Source organism: Nothobranchius furzeri, chromosome 12 (assembly GCF_043380555.1).
Source record: "Nothobranchius furzeri strain GRZ-AD chromosome 12, NfurGRZ-RIMD1, whole genome shotgun sequence".
Lineage (NCBI taxonomy): Eukaryota > Metazoa > Chordata > Actinopteri > Cyprinodontiformes > Nothobranchiidae > Nothobranchius > Nothobranchius furzeri.
This window is the reverse complement of record NC_091752.1, coordinates 36806782-36828667: the sequence shown is the minus strand read 5'-3', so window position 1 is coordinate 36828667 and position 21886 is coordinate 36806782. Positions and strand designations below refer to the sequence as shown.

Here is a 21886-nt window from a genome sequence, read left to right as displayed (position 1 = left end):
GTAAAAGATCTATTGGAGAGCCTAAATTAGCTTTCTAGTGTGTGATCCAACATTTGGATTTTCCACCAAATGTCATTAAATTCAGGCGTGTTGCCTTCAAGAGCTCAAATTTAAATCTGGTATAGATACAATTTCCTGTTTCAGCGAGACAGAACCAGAATTAAGATTGCTTCCGCCTGCCTGTGTAATCTGACTAGGATGGAACATAATGTTGAATTCTGTGGTCCAAGTTCTTCTACGTTGGTTCACCAGGAGATTACGTTAACAGTTCTAAACAGAACCATCAGATTTAATACATAATCTGTGATCAAATTTATTTAATGCTTCTAATCCCATTATCGTTCAATCTACTCTGGCAGGTTATAGTCTCTTTACTACTAAATCACTACAGAAAAAAATAGAATAGAAATCCATAATAGTTATTTTTAGTTAGCTAGTTTCCTAATGATTCAGCTTTTCTGTAAGCAACAACTACTGATGAACACTTAGGAGGTTGAACAATAAACCACCAGTAGGGGGCAGTATGCCCCTGCTGCTCTCTGCACATGCAACCCACAGTTTTCAGGCAGGAAGTCGCTTCCTCTCACAATCTGCTGCTGGGAACAAACGGGTCACATGATAAGGGTGTGTGGTGATGAGTGGAGGTGGTGGCTTCAGTGGTCCAGGATACGGAGGTTTCCAGATACGATCTTGTTTTCCAGCATGGAGCCGGCTGGAATATCGATCCGATCTCCGTGGTTGGCGATGATGATGACGGTTCCCTGTTGGCAGGATAAAGCGTTTATTCTTTTGGTCCAAAGAATGATGACGATGTCATCACTTCCACATAAGTAAATAGTAATATCAAATCCCAGCCAATCACATAATTAATGCAGCAACACATCTCCATTACCACCTTCAACAACAACGCTCTACTTCAGAGTTGGTCTCCAGAAAACCTCACCTTGAGCGACACATTTTTCCCAAATGTGACATCTCCAGAAACCGTCAGGTGGTCGAGCTCCAGCATGTCGGGGATGCTCTCGAAGCGGGTCAGGTACTCCTGAACCTGAACGGGAGAAAATGTGTTCATGGCCAAGTCTTACAGACCCAAATTGCAGGTTAGAGACTCCCATGAACCAATGTTTAGAGAAACATTATAGAAACTCACTTTAAACTTTTTTTTTTTTTTTTTTTTTACACATCCATACATTATTTAGGCTTTAAGTGTCATTTTTGAGAGAAAATAGTTTTTTTTTTTGTTTTTTGCCAAACCAAGTGACGTCAGCTGAGGGAGTCCTGCTAGCTTAATCCAGAGAAAAACATGGATTCTAATGTCGGCTCTGACACAGAGGAAAATTTAAATGTTTACAATTCTACTTATGATGGACCACAACCATAAAGTTATGAGTTTGCTGCACGCCCCAGAGAGCAAAGACAAACCAGAGGGAGAAACCATCGGCCAAAGCAGAGAGACTGAAGAGAAGCAGGGGGAGCAGCTTGTGAGTTAACGATGCTAGCCTAAACTCGTGTGCTAACATCACAATATTGTACAGATTACTATCATGTACCGGATAATAAAAAAAAATAGTATTGGTCAGTTACTATACTATTAATACTTGACAATAATAAACTAATGCATCTGTCAGCTGTCTCATACTCGTTAATATCCGTTCACGTAACGTAGTTTAGTGCTTAGAGAGAGGGAGAGAGACGCCTGCTATCGGTTTCTGGAGCTCATGCGGGATTCAGTGAGCTGGATCCGACCCAGACACCAGTGAGCCAGTCCAAATGGTATTTTTAAAAGCTAAACATGATCCTTTCTTGGAGGTCCGCGGCGGTTCTGATCTGGTTCCGACCCAGAAACCAGCTTGAATGGCCCGTTGAGCCGCACGTCTCTTCTGGTAGTCGGTTCTGACAGTGATCTGAGCTACAGAAATCCACATTCAATTCAGCTTCTAACTCCCTTTACGACAGAGGTTAAAGTTTAGCAAAACAGAGCGTTTTTAGAAGCTTTGCTGAGAAACGCCACTTTTTACTCAAAAAAACTCTGCCGTTATGCATTTTAAAATGAAATATCCACAATAAGCATTTCAAATAGAATTTTTTGGACAGCATTTTATATTAATTAGAAAAAAATATGTAACCTTCAATTTGCTCTTTAACCACGCTACTCTAGAGGATTCATGACTGATCAATAATTTTCATTATCACGTGTAACTCTTTAAGATAAAGGGATTATTCATCAAACTAGGATGATAAACACATAAAAGGTAACAAAAAGCTTCTAAATTCAAATTACAGAGAAACTTCAAGAAAAATAAATCCCTCCACAAAAAAGCATGAATGTCACAGAAAGTGTCAGAAAAAAATATCAATGAAAAACAACCCTCCCACTGTTGCCGTGGTTACCTTGGTGAAGGAGCTGCCCAGTTTGACATGAGGCGTCGTTGGGAACTCCCTCTTGGGGCTCATGGTCAGCGAGCCGGCATCCAGGCTGTACAGGTTGGACATGACCAGCAGCAGGTCCGACGTGGTTTTGACAGGCAGGAAGCGGCTGCGGGGGACGTTAATTCCCAGAGCATTGTCGAAGCACTTGATAGCTGCGCCGACCGCCGTCTCCAGTTGGATAACGTTCAGCCCTCCGTCGAGTGTCTGAAATGGAGGAAAAAAGATTCTGCTGATTTAGCAGCAATTTGTTCTTTGTCCGAAAAGAAAAAACTATACTGATTCTGCTAAAATAACTGGTCCGGATCAGCTGGCCAGAAACGCCGGTGGAGAAAATAGACCACGTCCATGAGTTTTAAAGTGGGGGGGGGGTGTATCTGGTGATGCGGGGTACACAGGGGAGACGATACGATAGACTGTGATCCTAAAAGCCACGTGACATTTGTCATTTTTTAAGACTGAAACTAACTGGAAAACTCAGGCCGGACTTTTCAAAGACACATCCAACGTTTTCGTGAGGTCTGGGTTGTTCCGCCAGAATGAAGGCGGTAAAAAGTGATGCCACCTAGCTGTCAGAGTTAGAACTGCACCTCACAAAAGAAATACTGGAAATGTTTCTCTATAAATTCTCACTAAAATGTTGATGAACTGCTTTTAAATATCAATTCAGTATCATAACAAATTCAGTGCACTGATATTTTTTTACATCTCTATTTAAAAAGGTAAAACAACACTAACAGGAAGTCTGTGTATGAAGACGAGCACGGGAGGAAGGCTTTTGCTATGGGTTAGGGTTCAGTCTGTGTGCATCACTATAAACCTTCCAGTCATCGGACACATAAAAAGATTAAAGCTCCTCATCTAAAACATCTGGGCCCGCCCACACACACCTACACACACACAGATGTGTTGAAACAGCACCACATCTTACCTTGTTCTGACCTTCATTCTACCCTAAATGGAACAATTATACACAAAAGACTTTGTCCTCTAATAAATAAGATACAAGACCAATGATTAGGACCATTAAGTCCATTAAAATGTTTACAGGAGGTCACAGATACTCAGAAAAGCCACTTACTTGTACCCACGAGAATGCTAGTTGGTGATTTTTTATGGAAACTTTCTTATCGCTGGGATTTTGACATCTTTTAAACTTCCATTTCTAAGCTTCTCTAAAGTAAATGAAAACTGCTCCCCACCTTCAGCCTTTTACCTCTAAATGTTGATGCAGCTCTCATAAAGTAATTTGTACATTTGAGAATTAAAAGCATTTAAAATTAGCTCAAGAGGTTTCTGTGATGTAAAAAGACATTCGGGTACACATCTGTAGGAGGCAGTTAGGCAACACCCCCACTCTGAGGCCCTGGAGTGGACATGATTTTAACATGCACGGGGCTGGAAACGGAAAAAGTCACGCAGCTCTACACCTTTATTACTTACATAACCCTGTTTGGTCACGGCGTGAGGCTTTGTGCAGCTTAAATCTATTAACTCTGTTTGGGCTGAGATGGGCTTCGGTGGGAATTTAGTACATTAGTGACATATTCTCACATCCTGAGCCAATGTCTCTGCAGAGGTGTGTTGTGCTTCACACACACAGAATAAGGTCACATCAGGTTGTGTTTGTGGGACGCGTTGGGTTTTAAATGACAGGTTTTTAAGAGCTTTTATCACACAGGACACAGCGTAAGAAAAGTATCCAAGCTTCAAGTGATTAAGCTAGAAATGCTCATGAAGGCCATAAAAATTTGGACGTAATGAGTTTCTTGTTTCACCTAAAAGACCAGGCCGTGTGGGGAAAGTAAAAAAAATAACCTGTTGGTGTTGGTATTAAGTTTCTGTCCACTTTATTTGCTCTGACTCATCTTCAGTGTCTCTACGTGAGCTGGTTTGGAGGAGCATTCAGAGCTGATTGATCCTGGCTGCAGGAGGACAAGCGTCTCCTATTTTAAGACCCTGAAGGAATGCACAGATTGAACGCCTTCCCAAAAATAGACCTGTGGGAGGAGCCTCGTGTGGAGCAGAAGACGTTTGGAAACAACTGCGGCTGACGAAGAGTTTAAACAGGAAGATGTGTTATTTGGGTTCCTCCTCACCCACCTTCGGGTTGACGATAATCTCCATGTCCATGGCGTTCTGCTCCTGCAGCCTTTTGATTGCAGGTAAAGAGATCCACAGGTTGTTGGTGTTGAAGATCTTAAACTTTGAAACCGACTTGAACTCGTCCACGTGGGCTTTGGGAACCTGGGCGATCTCGAGCAGACGCAGCTTCCCTTCATACTGGATCAGCGTTCCTCCCTGGGAACGACAGTCAGCACATTTACAGCTTTGTTTTAGGAGGCAGAATACAGCGGACCACGTCCAACGGTAACCCTGTCCTCTACCTTGACGTCAGCGCGCGTTTTATCCGTCACCTCCATGACGAACTCGCAGCGTTTTCCGTTGGGCTGGCTGACCAGGTGGTGCAGGATGTTCAGGTCCACCGTGGCTCCCAGGTTGTCGATGTTGGACACAAAGATGTACTCTTTGCCCTGCGTGATCAGCTGGTCCAGCAGACCAGAGTTGTAGAAGCTGGCGTAGATGTCTCCGTGACCGGGAGGGTACCAGCCATCAGCGCTTTGGCCGGTCATGCTCAGGTTTTTGGCCACGGGGAGGAGAGACTCTTTGTTGATGCGAGGATACCTGAACAAGGCAGAAAAATCTCAATATGGTTTGGCTCCAACAAAGATTCAGATTTAAATGGAACGTTTTATTCTCTCGAGCCCTCTTCCAGCTTAAACAACCAGCTCATAAAAACAAAAGAAATCTCTCTAAAAGAACTGAATAAAGACCTAAAGTGTAAACGCTCAACCCGGTTTGGTGCAAAAGGTTGAATTCATGAGTTTCCTGTGAGTAAAGAATAAATGCACCTAGGAATTTTCTTCTTGTTAGTTTTAAATGCCATTTCATTTTTTGCATTTAAGGGAAAGACAACAACATTCATGTCTTCCATAGTTTATTATTTCATAGATTTATACAGAAATCAGAAATCTCGACTTCTTTACATCCGTTTGTCAAACGGTGAACCTTGTATATTAAACCTGCAACATTTGCATAATGACTTTTGCCTAATTCAACACGATTCTTCATTAGACATTTTAGTCTTTTGGTTCAAGTCTGAGGTGAAACTAGCCAGGCACATCATTTATTATTGCTGTAACTTAAAACGACTCCTTAGAAGATCTTTTCTTTACTCTTTGTCGAGAAGGCCGAAGATGAAACAAGACAAACCACCAGAGCCGCCATCGCTGAGCACATGAAAACCGACCAAAGTGTTTCCCATCCGGACTTTTACCAAATCTGATCACCGAGCGAAAAGCGACGCAGCTTTTGGAGGAGGAACATTCTCAGCAGAGGAGGAGCTGTCGAGTGAAGAGATGAAGTCTTTCAAATGAAAGATTGTTTAAAATCTTAGCCAACATTTGAATTTGTTTGTTCTTATAAATGTTCTTGTAGATTTTTGGATTGAAAACACAACAAAAATCTTTAGACTATTTCATCTCATCAGCAGCTTTCTTGTATGATTCTGTTATTATTTTGTGCCTCGGGGCCTTAATAGATGATTTCTTGATCCTGAAACTTGTTTTTGGAGCAGAAATCCTCGATGTGTTTGCTCACTCTGGTGTATTTATCAGGATATTAGACTATTTATCAGCAGTGAAGCAGGAAGTTAAACTTCTAATATTTGTTTGCCAGGACGAGCTGCAGTAGACGGAAACTTGGAGAAGCCTCCTAACTTGTCAGACCAAGAATAGCCCCTTCATAAAAAACAGGATTATAGATTACAGGGAAAAAAGTACAGATTAGATTCAAATGTTTATTAAACCGTACCTCCTGGTGGGGACCCATAACTTTTTAGTTGCTGTCTGAGTTTTTCTTTTATATCGAGTCCACCTAACTCCATTAGCAGCGTTTCATTTTGAATTAGCCGTTACAACACAAAAGCTGGATTTTCTCCATGTTTTGGGATTTGTTTCTAGAATAATTCTGGATTTTCTGGCCCCTTCCAACCAAAAGTCGATGTTTAAAGCATAAAGAGACAGGTTCATTTTCCCCTCCCAGGAAGTCTGTTTGAGCCTAAACACGATCAAAGAGACTGAACGGTTTATGGATTTGTCTCCCGTTTGACGCCAATTGTTTTCCTTAAATTAACTGGAACAGCAGCCAGCGTGACACTGAAGCTGGCTTTAATTGGATTTTCATGAATTACCGTTATGACCTCAACTTTTCTTTGTTCCCACGTTGATTGACACTTAAAGCTATTCAACCACTTTCCCTGTGATGACAATAAATCCTGGAGCTAGCATGTTGCTGTCCCAAAATGCTTTGTACTGAACTCCCAGGGGCACACAGCACACACGAGGGCTATGAATAATTCAGAGGAAACGGTAAAAAGCAAGTTCCGCTTGGCTGGCGAGCTGGAGACACTACAGCATTAATTATGTACAAGCGTTTCCGTAGGCTGCAGGACGTTTCCTGTCCGAAAGCTGCAGCTCTGGCCCGTTTGAGATCAGAACCAGGAGCTGCACACCACAACTCCAGCTAACCGACCAGAAAAGCATCGTTAGGATTTACGCAGCCATCTGACTTCAAACACAGACCTGCTCTGGTTGAAGGTGTGGATCTTCACTCGGTGGTGCGTGTACTTCTGCAGGATCTTCTTTGTGTCTTCATCTGTGTTGAAAGAGTTCATGAGGACCAGAGGAACGTCTGTGTTGTACGTCTTGTTCAGGTGCTGCGGAGCAACAAAAACAAACGTATTCAACTCTTTTTAGTCGGCATTCACTGGAGAGCAGAGAAAACAGGACAAAGTACAAAGCTGACAAACTAAACTCGTTATGATTTTTTTTTAAATAAAACAGAGGGTTGCGCATTATAAGGATGACATTCCCAATAGACTTTCCATAGTGTCTCAAAGTCGTTGCAAGACTTCTGATTCCATCTCATGAGCTGAAGGGCTTCGCTCAGTGTTTCTGAAATTATTCTAATGTTTTTAAAGATTATGAATAAAAACTGTTTTCTGTCAAAACAGCAGCAGTATGCTATCTTTCACGAAAACTTCTATTTTATATTCTATTTTCATAAAGAGTGAGAAATGTGAGACAGCTGTGTGTGTGTGTGGGGGGGGGGGGGGGGGGGGTTTGATAAACATACAAAGGAAACTGAATGGTGATGAGAAATGTAAACAGATGTTAAACTACCATGGGGTAAAAAGTAGAAGGAATCTGAGACAATTTTGAGAAACATTTGATACAAAATTAGGATTAAAAGAGTGAAAATCCAGAAAAATACGAAGATTTTAGACTGAAGGGCAACAAATTAAAAAAATTGCAGCTGCAAGCATTTGTAGCCTGGCCTGTCAGACTCGTCGGACAGAGAAAGTTTCTCTGTGCAGAATTAGACAGAGGAGGAGTCTGACAGTCCAGGCTAAAGCACTTGTACCCTACACTCCCTGTGACCTGGCCAGATATAAAACTAGAAGTTTCTCGTGTCCCAGCCAGCAAACGTTCAGGAATAAAGAGAGTCGGCTGTTTAGGAACGCCAACGTGCAACTTCCCTCTCATAGCGACCTCCATAAGCTGTAACCTGTGTGTGCATAACGGTGGGATTATTAAAAAAAAAAAAAAAAGCTGTTTTACCCGACACACTGCTCCTGTTCTGCACTGCAAACACACACTGAACAAAGAGCGGATTGACAGCATTGCTCTGCAGCGTGTTGACTTTAGGTGGAACGCACGAGGAGCAGCGTCTCCACACTAACCGGATCCTTCTCTGAGATGCAGGCTTTAGGTTGTAGGGTTTAGGTGTGATTAGGGATGTAGGAGACCGATTTAGAAACCTCTTCCCAAATACTCCCAAGTGAGAAATCACAATACAAAGAAACCATTTTTATGACCGTGTAGATTTTTTAACTGAAACATCCTTTTAGATATGTAGAAATGCATCAATGAGGCAATTTTCCAGCTCTGCAGGGTAAATGCTCTGTTGATATAACAGCGGGAACGTTTTAGGGTTAACGTTGTTTTTTGGGAGGAAAGCGGGTGGCTCTGAGAGGTGTTCCCACACAGGATCTGGTTTCTTCTGCCCTCTCAACACACTGTTTGAGTCTGCAGGTAATCTGACCTGAGAGGTAAAGTGCTGGAAAGCGAGCAGAGCCCCAGGAGACTTTTAGACTCTAGACAGAAACGCACCCTGAATCAGGTGGTCTACGTCACATTCATGTGGAGACTCCAGATACTCCCAAAGCTTCATCTAATTTAGATCAGGTTTCTCCAAAAAGCTGCTCCAACATCTGATTCTTTTACTTTACTAATGCGCAGTGGTTCTAAACTGATGGGGTCCAAACATCTGCACGAGCACACAGCCCTCTCTGTTTCCCTGCCAGCAACCCCCCCCCCCCCCCCTCTAGAAAACCTCAGCTCACTTTCAGAAATATCAAAAGGCCAAAAAGAACAAATCCTCACCGCCAGCACATGCTTGTGATTTTTATCTCAACACATTTAATTTTTTAAATTCAGTGTTTCTGTGAGTTCTTCTGTCGGGACGAACAAGCGGAGTTTTTCAGGATGACACGCAGACCTGACACACCTGACCCAGAGCAGACGTTTGTCACGTCTCCACCAAGTCCTGCGACGCCTCTCAGACCACGCTGCTGCTGGATTGGAGCCTCAGCGAGAGCACCGCCTACAAAAACCAAGTCTGCAGACACCAAGTTGTTTTTTTTTAAGTTCACTTGTTTATTTTTCCCAATAAATGTGCTGCGTACGTGCAAAATGCCTTGTGAGTCGATCTCCGTGGGGAAAAAAAGCTCTGGCACTCCTTTTGTAGGGAAGAAGTGAGCCAGAGTAGAGGCGAGCAGAAGGCAGAAGGACTTTTTCCTGTTATTCAGATATCTCGCTTCTGATTGGCTAACACCCAACTCTACCACTGACTCCGTTAGCTCTGCAACAATGTTTTATCTGCACAAATAACACAAGCATGAAAAAGTTCTGCTGTGTTGTGGAGTTGCTAATGCAAACGGTTAGCTTCTGTTAGCAGATGTTCTGCCGTTTCCTGGATGCTAAACCAACAACAACCTTCCCCCATGACGAGCCAAGAAGGGCAGGTCCATGAAAGCTACTTTTCAGTGTGACGTAGATCTGAGTGGCTTCTCTAATCCAAACATTTCTCCATCTGTTTTCTGTCAGAAGCTAATGCAGGAAGTAGGGGCAGAAGACTTTTTTTCACATTTAGCTCGCCTGTGAAACTCAAAAATATGAACATATTTCAGAAATAATAAGTAAAAACGGTTTTGTTGTTGAACTTGGTCTTTAAAGTAAACATTAGATCAGTTTATTTGTTGTTTTTATTTGATTTAGCTCAATCAGCCGTTTTCTGCAAACGAAAGCCAACTGAGAGTCACAACAAAAACCAGTCAAATACATGACTGAGGGCTCCAAAGTTGGGTGTAGTCGAGTATTTTTGTACCTCTATCTGCTGCACGGTCAGGTCCAGGAAGGTGTTCTCATTGCGGACGCTGATCAGGCTCTTCGGACCCTTACATCCCATGCTGGTGCCCAGACCTCCGTTCAGCTTCACCACCACCAGTTTGTTCAGGCTGTTGGCCACGTTATTCGGTAGGCCTCGTGCAGAGATCTTATCGTAGGGCTGGATCTAAAGGGGAGGACAAACACAATACACAGCAGGGGTTAAAACATACCATTTCTCGCGGGCCACATAAAAATGCTCCGTTGCCTTGTGTCTGACACACGTGATTTATAATGTAGCAGCATTAGTTGGGTTATGTGCAGGTCGCTATTGTAAGCAGAATTTTTGCATATTGAGTAAACACAAATAGCACATATAAATGTTATTGCACATGATCGATATAGAAAGAGTATACGTGTGGTTTGGTTTTCAGGATCAGTTGGTTTTGTGGTTGTTTACTACAGTGATAGCTCTGGGAAAGAAGCTATCCCCGAAGCCATTTGTCCTGGTTTTATGTGACCTGAACCATCAGCCTGACAGTTCTCTTGTTCACTCTTCCTTCTTCTATCTCAGGAACATCGCTAAGCTGAGTCCCATTTTGTCCCGCTCTGAACTTAAGATTGACCTCCACACCTTCATCTCCGCAACTCGCTTTTCATTTGTCGAAGCAGAACCTCACTGAACCGTCTGCAGAGGGTTCGGAATGCCTGTGCTCAGCTTCTGACTAAATCATCAAAATACACCCACATCACCCCGCTCCTCCTCCAGCTTCAATTCAAAACCAATTCAGGCATTATTGGGTTAATTTCAGGGTTCATTTCAAGATCCTGGTTCTGGTCTTTAGGGCCTTAAATTGGACAAGCACCATCATACACTGGTGATCTTCTTAGCCCCTACACCCCCAGCCAGCCTGAGGTCCAGTGTCCAAAGCCTACTGGTTGTGCAGCACCAGGCTAAAGACCAAAGGTGACAGATCATTTGCTGCTGTGGCCCCCAGACTCTGGACCTCTCTCCCCCTGAGCCTGAGATCAGTGGACTCAGTGGTCTCCTTTAAAAACAGCTGAAGACTCACCTGTTCAGGCTTTGGTGTGACCATTGGTTGATTCTTCCTCACTACCTTATCCTCAATCAGTTCTACCAATTCTACCTTTCCCGGGATTCAATGATTTACCAATATTTTATTTATTTTTTACTTTCTTTTTCCTCACATTTTTTTTTAAATCAGAATTTTTTTTTACCTTTCCCAGTTTTATGATATTTTTAATCTTTTGATTTTTGTTCTTGTGAAGCGCCTCATGATTTTTATCTAGACAGGCACTATAGAAAAGATCGTTTCTTCTTCAAATTTGGCCAGTTTTGTCAAACTGACCAAAAAATATCAAAGACCCTCAGATTTGTCATATTTTGACCTTTGGAGTGAAGGAAGAAGCTGAAAGGTTTGATACGTGCATGGTAGGTAAAGGTTGTATCTTTAAAAAAAGAAAACAGATCTCGTTAATTTCTAGCAGTATTACAGATCAACCATCCATAATTAAAGAAAAGTAGGTAAAATTTATAGCCAAGTTAAATGAAAACTTAATTTTAACCAAGAAATTGTTGTAATGCTTGTATTTTATTTGCCCCCTTCATTGTATTCTGATATTTCATTTCTATGCAAACAGCTTCCTTCATTAATTTTTTCGTAACATGTTACAATTACTTTTCAATTTCGATTAAACACTTTGCTGAATCATGGTCTCACATTTGTTAAACCAGAAATGAGGAAGAACAGTTTGAGTCATAATGCAACTGAAACTCATATCTAGCAAGCCACACTGACAAAACTAAGAAATACATAATCAACTCAATCCTGTAATTCTACTTTTCAGAACCGAGGGGAAGCAGAGTCAGCTGCACCTGACTCAAGGTGCAAGCATCTAATCTGCATGTACAGGTGTGCTGACATCATCAGGACTTCCTTTTCCTCTGGCTGGCTCCAACATTCCTTTGCTTCCTCTGAAATTCTTGACTTTTATAAAGCTGGTGATTATTGCTGCTGCAGGTCGGCACAATAACACAGATGTAATTAGCTGAGTTAATGGGAAGACGTTATACCAAAATCTTTTACTTTAGTTTTTCTGGGCGCTCTCTGCCTTGATAAATAACTCTCCAACTCCCAAACGTCTAAAACTGAGCTGTTATTTCTGTTTCACTGAACTCCTCATTTTAATTCAAGCTTCGCCACTTTTCTGCAGACTCCCTGCCTTTGTCTGGCCTTTTACTTCCACTGAAGTGCCTTCTTTCACACATCTTCGGTCCAGTCCACTTCTGTGTTCTCTCTATCCAGATTCTGAGATTTTCATATAAAATAATGCATTAAAAAACTGAAGAGAGCAAAAGTTAATTTTTCCTTCTTTTTTGTGAGTGTATGTTTAAGAGTATGTTCCAGGAAGTAAAAAAAAAAAAAACATCAGGTTTCATCTGAAATTCCAGCTTTGTGCCAGACGTGAGAAGAGGATTCTGGGGGGCGAAAGTTTTGTTGCTGGGCAGGATACACATCTGCAGCGAGGGAACACAATTATTATTTATTGGTGTTAAAATGTTTTAACAGAAATGTTAACCCAATCAGGATCAAAGATGACCAAGTTAAACCAGATTAAGAGCAAATGTTTCCAGACTTAGTAAAGCACACACACACACACACACACACACACACACACACACACACACACACACACACACACACACACACACACACACACACACACACACACACACACACACACACACACACACACACACACACACACACACACACACACACACACACACACACACACACACACACACACACACACACACACACACACACACACACACACACACACACACACACACACACACACACACACACACACACACACACACACACACACACACACACACACACACACACACACACACACACACACACACACACACACACACACACACACACACACACACACACACACACACACACACACACACACACACACACACACACACACACACACACACACACACACACACACACACACACACACACACACACCTTCTGTCTACTTCCTTCTTCTTTAACGTTAACATTGCTTCAAAGATCTCCCCCTTTGGGATCAGGAATTTTTAACGCTTAACTGCTTTAATCTTTTCCATTTTTTTGTTACTTCGAAGCTCCCAGAACAAGATAAGTCCAGGCGAACACTGAAAGGGTCTCTCGTGACGGGAGCATTAAAGAAAGTGAGCTGCATGCTGCACCACGAGGATCATCTCTGTACGACACGGATGCTGGCTAAAGTTTTGACAGTCAAAACTCCTGGTTATGATGAGACAGGTGTGACTGTTAGGACACATTTTCTGAGTGTTGCAACCTTTCTGGCTATAACAGGTCAAACAGGAAGCTCAGTTTTCCACTGATGCAGCGACACGTCTCTTTCTGTGAAACGCAGCCTTGATGTAAAGTTGTCTCGGATTAATTAGCCAAAGTACAACACAACCAGATTTTTACATTTATTATAAGCAACACAGCATTGTGATCATTGTCTTTCGGTGCATTTTACTACTGAGGCTACTGTTATGATCAAGCCTGTTCAACATTTCTGCATTCATGGATCTGTAGCAGCAAACCTAACCAGACAAGTATAGTCTATTATGCTAATTAAAGCCCCCAAATAATAATAAAATATTATGAATATGAGAGTGAAACCAATACTAGTGATTCTTAGAATATGAACAATAAAAGATGTTTTAATACGGAGGAAATACAAGTAGCAGCATTTGTGTTTGTTGGATTTTTCCTAGAAACACGTCTAATGTTGTGCAACAGAGTGAAGGTGTTGTTTTCAAACTCTGCCCAACCCTCGCAATTATTCTGCTTTTCTTCTTCCCATACTTCAGAAATGGTATTTTTTTAATGGCACAGCTGACAGTTTTGGTTGTTTAAGGTAGTCCACACAGAAGGGGTCTCCCTCCCAGAAAGGACAACAGCAGACATTGAGGACAGCTACAAGTACCTTGGTATCCCACAACAAATGGCAACCTTGATGAAGCTGCAAGGAAAGGAGCTACAGCCAAATACCTACAACAGGTAAGGCAGCTCAATGGCTAAAACAGGATCTGGGCAACCAACCGCTACACCCTGCCAGTAATCAGATATCCTGCAGGAATAATAAGCTGGCCGAAGGAAGAGATACAGACCCCAGATATTGGGACACGGATGCTCCTAACCATGCATGGAGGGTTCCATCCAAAATGCAGCACCCGCAGACTGTACACTAGCCATAAGGAAGGAGGCCAAGCACTAGTGAGTGTGAGAGCCACTGTCCAGGATGAAACATCTAAGATCCATAAGTACATCAAGGACAATGCACCAACAGACAACGTGCTTAGTGAAAGTCTCAGACAATGGTGAACAGAGGAAGAGATCCTGCAACTACCATTGTGGGAGGACAAACCCCTCCATGGGATGTACCACAGACAGATAACTGAAGTGGCGGATATCAAGAAATCCTACCAATGGGTAGAAAGAGCTGGTGTGAAGGACAGCAGAGGCCAAGATCTACCACACCAGACAAGACCCAAGGTGTAGGCTATGCAAAGAGGCCCCTGAGACAATCCACCACATAACTGCTGGGACTGTGGGACTTCCAGATCCAGACTGACAAAATGGTGATGGCAATCCAACCAGACATTGTGGAGCTGGATAAAGAAGGACAGCAATTGTGTTTGATGTGGCAATACGAAGTGATGCAACATCAGGAAAAAAGAACACAAGACACTAGAGAAGTACCAGGGCTTCAAAGAAGAACTTGAGAAAGCCTGGAGAGTGAAGACTTCGGTGGTGCTCGCCGCGGTCATTGGGGCAGTAACCCCCAGACTGGAGGAGTGGCTAAAGCAGATCCCAGGAAAAACATCGGACATCTCAGTCCAGAAAAGTGCAGTTCTACAAACAGCTAAGACAGTAGCGGTTTTAGGCACGGGCAGACAGGGCAGTTGCCCGGGGCGGCATTTTTTCATGACACAAAAGGGGCGCACAAGCGCGGAGTAAAAAAAAAAGGAAATCTGCGCCGCACCGAGGTTTTCTATTATCTGTCATATGACAGTGTCTGGATTGGAAACAGCAAGTTGGCGCCCCCTGCAGCTGCAGGCGCTCCTGCTGACTGAGAACGTTCACGTGCACCGTGTGTCTATGAAGAACAGGAAGGGGAGAGGTGCGGCGGGGGAATTCACCTCTGCGTCTTTCCCAAATGAAATGAGCGTGCAGGGGCTGAATCAACTGTATTAACATGGCTAAAGTCAATCACATCTTAACGTTCTTCCATATTTCATTCATAATATCATAAACACAGGCCTATCATTCTTTCAGGTTTCTCTGAATTGTGTGAAATGGCCGAATAAAAAAAAGGAAAAACAAAACGATTTTGTGGTCACCCCCCCATCAAGGTCAAATAGTTTAGTCCTGACTAAAGGAAACTTACTGAGTCAGGAGCCAAACAGAAGAGATGAACATAAAAAGGCTAAAACCACCAGGTGCCCCCTTTCAGGGGGAAAAAAAGAAAAACGAGCAAAAAGATAAATGTAGCTCTCATGATGCATGTTTTCAATTTTTTGAATCAGTTAACTGGGATTTTAACGGTTAAATGTGGTCAACTAATTGCTAACAGAGCTAATAGGGCTGAAATATTTAAACGAATATTCAAATGGTTTGAAAAAAGTCCTTGAATCGTTTTTTACTGATTCAAACTAGGATTTGTTAAATGCTCGCTGCAGCCTGTGGCCTGCCTGAACAACAACAAACACATGTTGATCATGTTCACATAATAATAAATAAAACAACTGTACAAGCAGAAGAAAACACCCCAGTCACCACTAACTATCCTGTTTATTTATTGCAGATGGCTGCACTGATTATTTTTTACATGATTTGTTCTGTAAAAGTTGGCATTTTTGGTAGTCTACAGTTTGTTATGTCAGTTTAAATTACAATTTCAGAGGCAATTCTAAAATATTATGGATCATGAGATCTATTGGAGATCTACCCCAACTTTTGGACTGCTCTGCCAGTCACTGTGGCTCAAGCTGAGAGGAGCTTTTCAAAACTTGATCAAGTCATACCTGAGGTCACCTATGTTTCAGGGGCGGCTCACTCACCTGGCTCTGATTAGTATCAATCACTCAGTATGGGAGCAGATTTCATATGATGACATTATTGATGACGTTGCATCAAGGTTAGGTTTTAATTTTAGTTTGTGTTTTCTATTCTAAGTGCAGTGCTGTAGTGATTATCTTTAGTTTGTTACGTGTGAAATATTTTTGCAATTTAGAATATTTATTATCTATTATGTTCATATATTCATAATATTTAGTTATTGTTTGTTTTTGTATATTTGATTCTATATATTTTGATACAGTATATAATGTACGGTATATTGCTTTACATTCTGACAACTTCATAGTAATTAATGTAAATATGTGCAACTTAGAAAAATGAATGTTCAATAGTCGTTCTAATAAAACATTCCTGTTTGTAGAAAACGTGCGTGTGTTCATGCAGGTGGGGTGGTGTGGTGGTGGTGGTGGTGGGGGGCTCAAAGGGGGCCTCGCCCGGGGAGTAATTCGATGTAGAACCGCCACTGAGCTAAGATACTGCGCAGAACCCGCACTTGCAAGATGTAGCGTTTCAAAGCAGCTTTGTTCAGTTATGCAGTCAATAAACCGACCATCTTCCATGATCATGCAGAGAGAACAAACCCTGATCCTTTCATTTTCTCAGAGATAAAGCAGACTTACCGAGTCCTCAGGAGGTCTCTGGATCTTGATCCACTCCACGGATGGGCCCTTCACCTGCAAGAATCTGTGGAAGAGATTCTTGAAGCCCGCAAAGTCTTTCCTGCACACCTGAAACACATTTTGACACACAACGGGTGTTAATTGAATAAAGGAATTAAGGCAGCACAATCAGAAAATAAAACCAAAACTCAAACTAGAGAACAAAAAGGATTTAAAAAAAACTGCTGGTAAATGTGCAAAGTCATCTCACGGAAACCATGTATTTCCTTCTACTGCATTTCCTCTCCAACGCCCCACATGGTATTTTATTACAAAAGCTCCAGTTAAAGATTCAAAAGTTGATTTGCCGAGTTTATTAAAAGTTATGAGGGTAGCAAAACTGACTACAATTGCAAGATTATATTTCTATTTGCTACATTTGAACAGGCAAATACAACCTCATTAAGAGCATAAAATAAACAATTTTCCATGAGATTAAAGTCTCTGATCTTGAACTTGTTAGGGGGTCATACATGGAGACCCCTTGACCTTAGGTAGGGTTGGGCATCGAGCATCGATTGGAACCGGTTCCAACTGTTAGTTTGATTCCTAGAATGCCGGTGGAAGAGGAATCCGCGGCTGATCTCTGTGAAAAATAAACGTGATCTGTAAATTGTGATCAACACATTTCAGAGCTGATCACACCAGCTGTCTGTGTGCAGCACCGAGTCCCCCCTCCCAGTGCGCAGCGGCCAAATATAAACAAACGGTCTGCCGAACTTTTACTCCGTAATGTGAATGTGGCGAGGTGGAGTAAACTGTAAACTTTAACTGCTGCAGCGTACAGGAAACGTTAAATACGTCAACATGGTGGATTTAATAGAAGCTTTAAAGAACAAACTCTGGATGGTGTGAGGTCAGTTTGTCTCGATGCAGAAATAAAAACACACACGGAGCATCAGCAGTCAGACACAGCCGCTCACCAACACTCGTGTGTGAGCATGAGTGTCAGAAGGCTGAACCATAACCTGCAGAATAATTAGTCATCATGCTAGAGCAGCTTCTCTGTGGTGGACCACACCAGCTTCTGCCACAATAAATAATAATAAAAATAAATAACATTTTTTATTTCCTTTTTGAACTATTTCTGTTGAGAGTTTTAATGTTTAAAATCTGTTAGGATGTTACTGACAGCAGCTACATTTAAGTTTCACTTCCTGTTCTGACTGAATGCTGCTGCAGCATGGAGGTGTAGTTCTCAGTCGTCCTGGACATGATCATCCTGAGAGTTTTAGCTGAAAACAGCTGGATGTTTCTGGATATGTTGGAGACATTCAGCCTCTCATCCCAGAGGCTCCTTCCAGACTTTGGTTGTGGTCAGAAACAAACACACTGGTTGTGCTGCAAGTCTTTTTTCTTCTCCAAAACATGTTTTTGTCTAAATGAAGGTGATGTTATTGTTCATAGAATTAAAATTCATGTTGAGGTTAAGATTATTTCATCAAGTAGGACCTGTGGTTAGCTGGCTCATGTAAAGCATGTCATGTCTTGACAGAATCGGAATCGATAGGAACCGGAATCGAAATCGTTCAAAATCAAGCGATGCCCAACCCTAATCTTAGGTGATCAGTTAGGGCTATGGAACTGCTTTTGAACTAAAGCTAAAGGAAAATGATCAAAGTATGCACACTGGGATGGTAAACTAGCACCAGTAAGACGAGAGTTGCTGGTTTTACTGAAATTCCTGCTGTGAGTTTTTAAACATGCTCTCATAACAGCAGTGAAAAAGAAATCCAAAGACGATGACAGCAAAAAATGCTTTGAAATGCATTTGATGGTATTAAGAAATCTAAATGTTTAGAAAAATGCCGTTCCAAAAACAGAGCTCTTCCAAAAACATTAGAGCTTTTCATTTCACTATGAACAAATACTTCAAAGAGAGCGTGTAAGATCTCAGTCATGTCAGACCGACTTTCCAGTCTGACCTCATCAGGCACAGATCACGTCGCTTGTCACACACACACACACACACACACGCAGCTTAGATGTGCTCGTTTTAAGTCTGAGAGCATGCTGCCAGCTCTGGTTTATGATTCCTTTACTGGCTTCAGAGCTATCCTTGTTTAACAGTCTCTCTAGTGCTAGTCTTTGGATTGGGTTTATTTTCCACAGCGAGACTCGGGAGTGTGTCCACGCCCAGCGCAGACGTGTGCTTCTACTTAAGGTTTCATTGTTGTACATAATACAACTGACATCACAGTAGGTTATGTCTGTAGTCATAGGACCCTTTTTAAAAACCAGTATGAGTAACGTGTGTTTTCCCAGCACTGCATGACGTCATCACCTCCAAATCATAATCAGATGGCCAGAGAGGCGAGGGCAGTTACCTCTCGGTCTGCCCCTGTGGCCGTATTCAGAAGTTTATCCATCTCTGTGTCCATAGAGCTCTCCAGCTGCTGCCGCATCACTTCCTCGAACTGAGCCATCCCTTTTCCGACCACTCCTTTACAGAGACCTGGACAAACAGGATAGTGGTTATCTGCGGGGGAAAGGCGTTCTGGATCCTCATTTTAAAAACTCAAACCACATGTTTTAGCTTTTTTTAAATCTCACAATTGGTATGCTGAACGAAAATGCTAAACTAAATCCTGGAGCAGCAAACAACCACTAAAACAACTGATGGCGTCCACTGCAGAGGAAGATTATATTTAGTTTAGCTTTTGTTTCAAAAAAGTGATTCTAAACTAAACCATAAAAAATATAATACTTCTTCCAGTAAACATTTATTTCCTCATCTTCCTAAAATCACACGAGATGAGTTGTAAAAAATACAACTAAATCTCAACAAAGTCAAATGTTTGGTTTAAACGTCCAAAAATACCACAGAAGATATAATTAACCTAAACACAGCATTCAGTGTTTACGATTTTATTCTGAGCAGCCATGTTGGTAACGGGAGAAGAAAATAAAAAGCAGGCCAAGCACAAAGTCAACAAATATGACAGATGGTTTACTAGATTAAATCTTTTCTGTTTACTCTTCTTCGTCCCACTGCTGTTTCCTGAAACGCTTTAAATAAAAACGCCAAAGGTAAATCTTCTTTTTTCACATGAGCAAAATCTGCAGTATAAAGTCGAGGCGAGGGTTATCAAGCTGCACTACAGACTCACTAAAGATTTTATTGGGATGTGAAGTTAAATTGGTGAAAGGACAGGTGTTTAGAGGCGTTTGCTTTTAGGTTACTGGCCAACGGTCAAAAGAGATCCTAGTTTAGGGAAGTCAGCATCATGCAACAAGTGGGTATTTTTTTTTTCCCACTTCACTAAATGTTTTGCGTGAATGGCAGACAGGATTTGTTGGCAGCTTGGAAGCCGTCTAACCAGTTTTTCCCAGATGTGCAACCATGACGTTTACCGAAGCAGTGAGCCAATTACAAGTTTTATGACTATGATGTTGCATCAAAGATAAACACATTTTCATCTAATCAGACAAATAATCACATCAACGTCACCTTCATTCTAAAATCTGTTGTGATTGAGGCATTTCAGGAAGGCTGAGCGCTGTGTCTCAATTATGCAAACGTGCAAGTTCAGAGAAATCTATTTGAAACTTTGACCAGAACTTAGTTGGTTTACCGACTCTAACAAAGGCCAGACTGATAACAGATAAAAGCACACAGGTAAAGAACTATCAGGTAACACGGTTGCTGTAATCGACTCTGATGAATCATTTCAGTATTGTGATTAAAAACTCAGCAAGTTGGCTCATAATCTTTCCTAAAATAAGGAATTTAATCTGTATTTGAGCCATATTTAAGGAAATGATGTCAAACTCCAGGGAAGTAGTACAGTTTGTGTGTGTTTCTCTATCAAATAAGGAAACACTTACCTTCTAAATAAACTGTCATGGTTAAGATGCCAATTAGTAACAAGTTCAGTTACACGCCGTTTAAATCCAAAGCAGTAGAAGTGGAAGGTTTTCAAGTTCAATATTCCTGAGAAAATCCGAGGCGTCATTGAACGCACATCCCGTAAACGAAGGCGAAAGTTTTCTGGATGATTTTGTTAAAGCTGAGGAGTTATTCATTAAGATCACCAAGCCTTAAAACGAAGCTTTAGCTCATTAGTCATCGTATGAAGCTCGCGTTCCCATTAAAAAGGCGGAAATAAAAAGATACAATCACCCGATCAACATTTATCTGATCGCTCTCTGGAAAACGGCCAACATGTCGGCACATCAAACTTCACACATAACTGGCTGGATCGGATCTGGCAGAAATGTTTTACTGCTGGCGGAGATTGCCTCTTCGTCCAGCCTCATTACTACAAACCACGTCACAAATCCTGGCTGTGAATTCAACAAACCTCTGGAGTCTGGCCACATTTCCTACAAACTCCGCCTCGCCCCCTGCCAACAAATCCGACGACCAAAAAAAAAATCTGTCAAACATTAACCATTTGTATTAAAACGTCACCCTTATGTCTTGTCCACACACTGAGGTTACAGACTGCAGAGATGAATGAATGAATGAATGAATGAATGGTGCATGGGTGAGTTCAGGGGAACAGTGCGTCCTACAGAAATGCAGCCCCTGAGGAGGACACGTCCAAATAAACTATGGTCCTAGATCACCGCACAGAAGGAACGTTTGATTTTAGCTAAATGCTCCAAAAACCGGACGCAAACGAAATTAAACGAGTGTTTAACGATAATTTATTGCCATTCAATGGTATTTTAAGCGAAAACATGGCCAAAATGTTCTAAAATGTTTGAGTATTTTCTTACTGTTCGACTGTAGGATGCAGGCGGAAGAAGAGTCGATGGGGTCGGCCTGCCTGCTTCTGCAGATCTGAAGGACAACTGCGCCCAGCAGGCAGTTAATATTTCCTTTTTTAATTGGTTGTCCCTTCAAAACACCTGAGTTTTAAACGCCCCGAAGAAGTAAACAAAACAAAACAAACAAACAAGGATGAAAACCGTAAAGAGAGGAATGGTATGCAGATTTTTTACAATAGTGCCATTCCGTCCAGGCAACGGAGATGGGGAACCAATGGAAACGCGTTATTTATGTGACGTATTTTCAACCACCAATAATGTTTTGCAACGTGCCTTATTGAGTTATATGCTTCCGGGTTTAAAGGCGCACCCTAGGATCATTTGATAC

The 21886-nt window shown here is 41.8% G+C and overlaps 1 protein-coding gene across 3 annotated transcripts; it reads right to left on the bottom strand.

Annotated features, from left to right (window-relative positions):
* Nucleotides 1-492: 492 nt before the first annotated feature.
* ugp2b (UDP-glucose pyrophosphorylase 2b) lies at nt 493-21656 on the bottom strand. Of its 3 annotated transcripts, none has more exons than XM_015944993.3 (10): nt 21508-21656; nt 19110-19237; nt 16744-16851; nt 9937-10122; nt 7071-7204; nt 4815-5112; nt 4531-4728; nt 2392-2634; nt 944-1048; nt 493-761 (listed from the first exon to the last, which is right to left on the bottom strand). In XM_015944993.3, exons 2-10 carry the CDS (start codon nt 19206-19208, stop codon nt 654-656), a joined length of 1479 nt encoding a protein of 492 aa, XP_015800479.1. In that variant the 5' UTR covers nt 19209-19237; nt 21508-21656; the 3' UTR covers nt 493-653. The 3 variants fall into 3 exon arrangements, with proteins under 3 accessions (XP_015800479.1, XP_015800478.1, XP_015800477.1); XM_015944992.3 differs by lacking the exon at nt 21508-21656 and adding an exon at nt 21087-21195; XM_015944991.3 differs by lacking the exon at nt 21508-21656 and adding an exon at nt 20611-20768.
* Between the last annotated feature and the right edge of the window lie 230 nt (nt 21657-21886).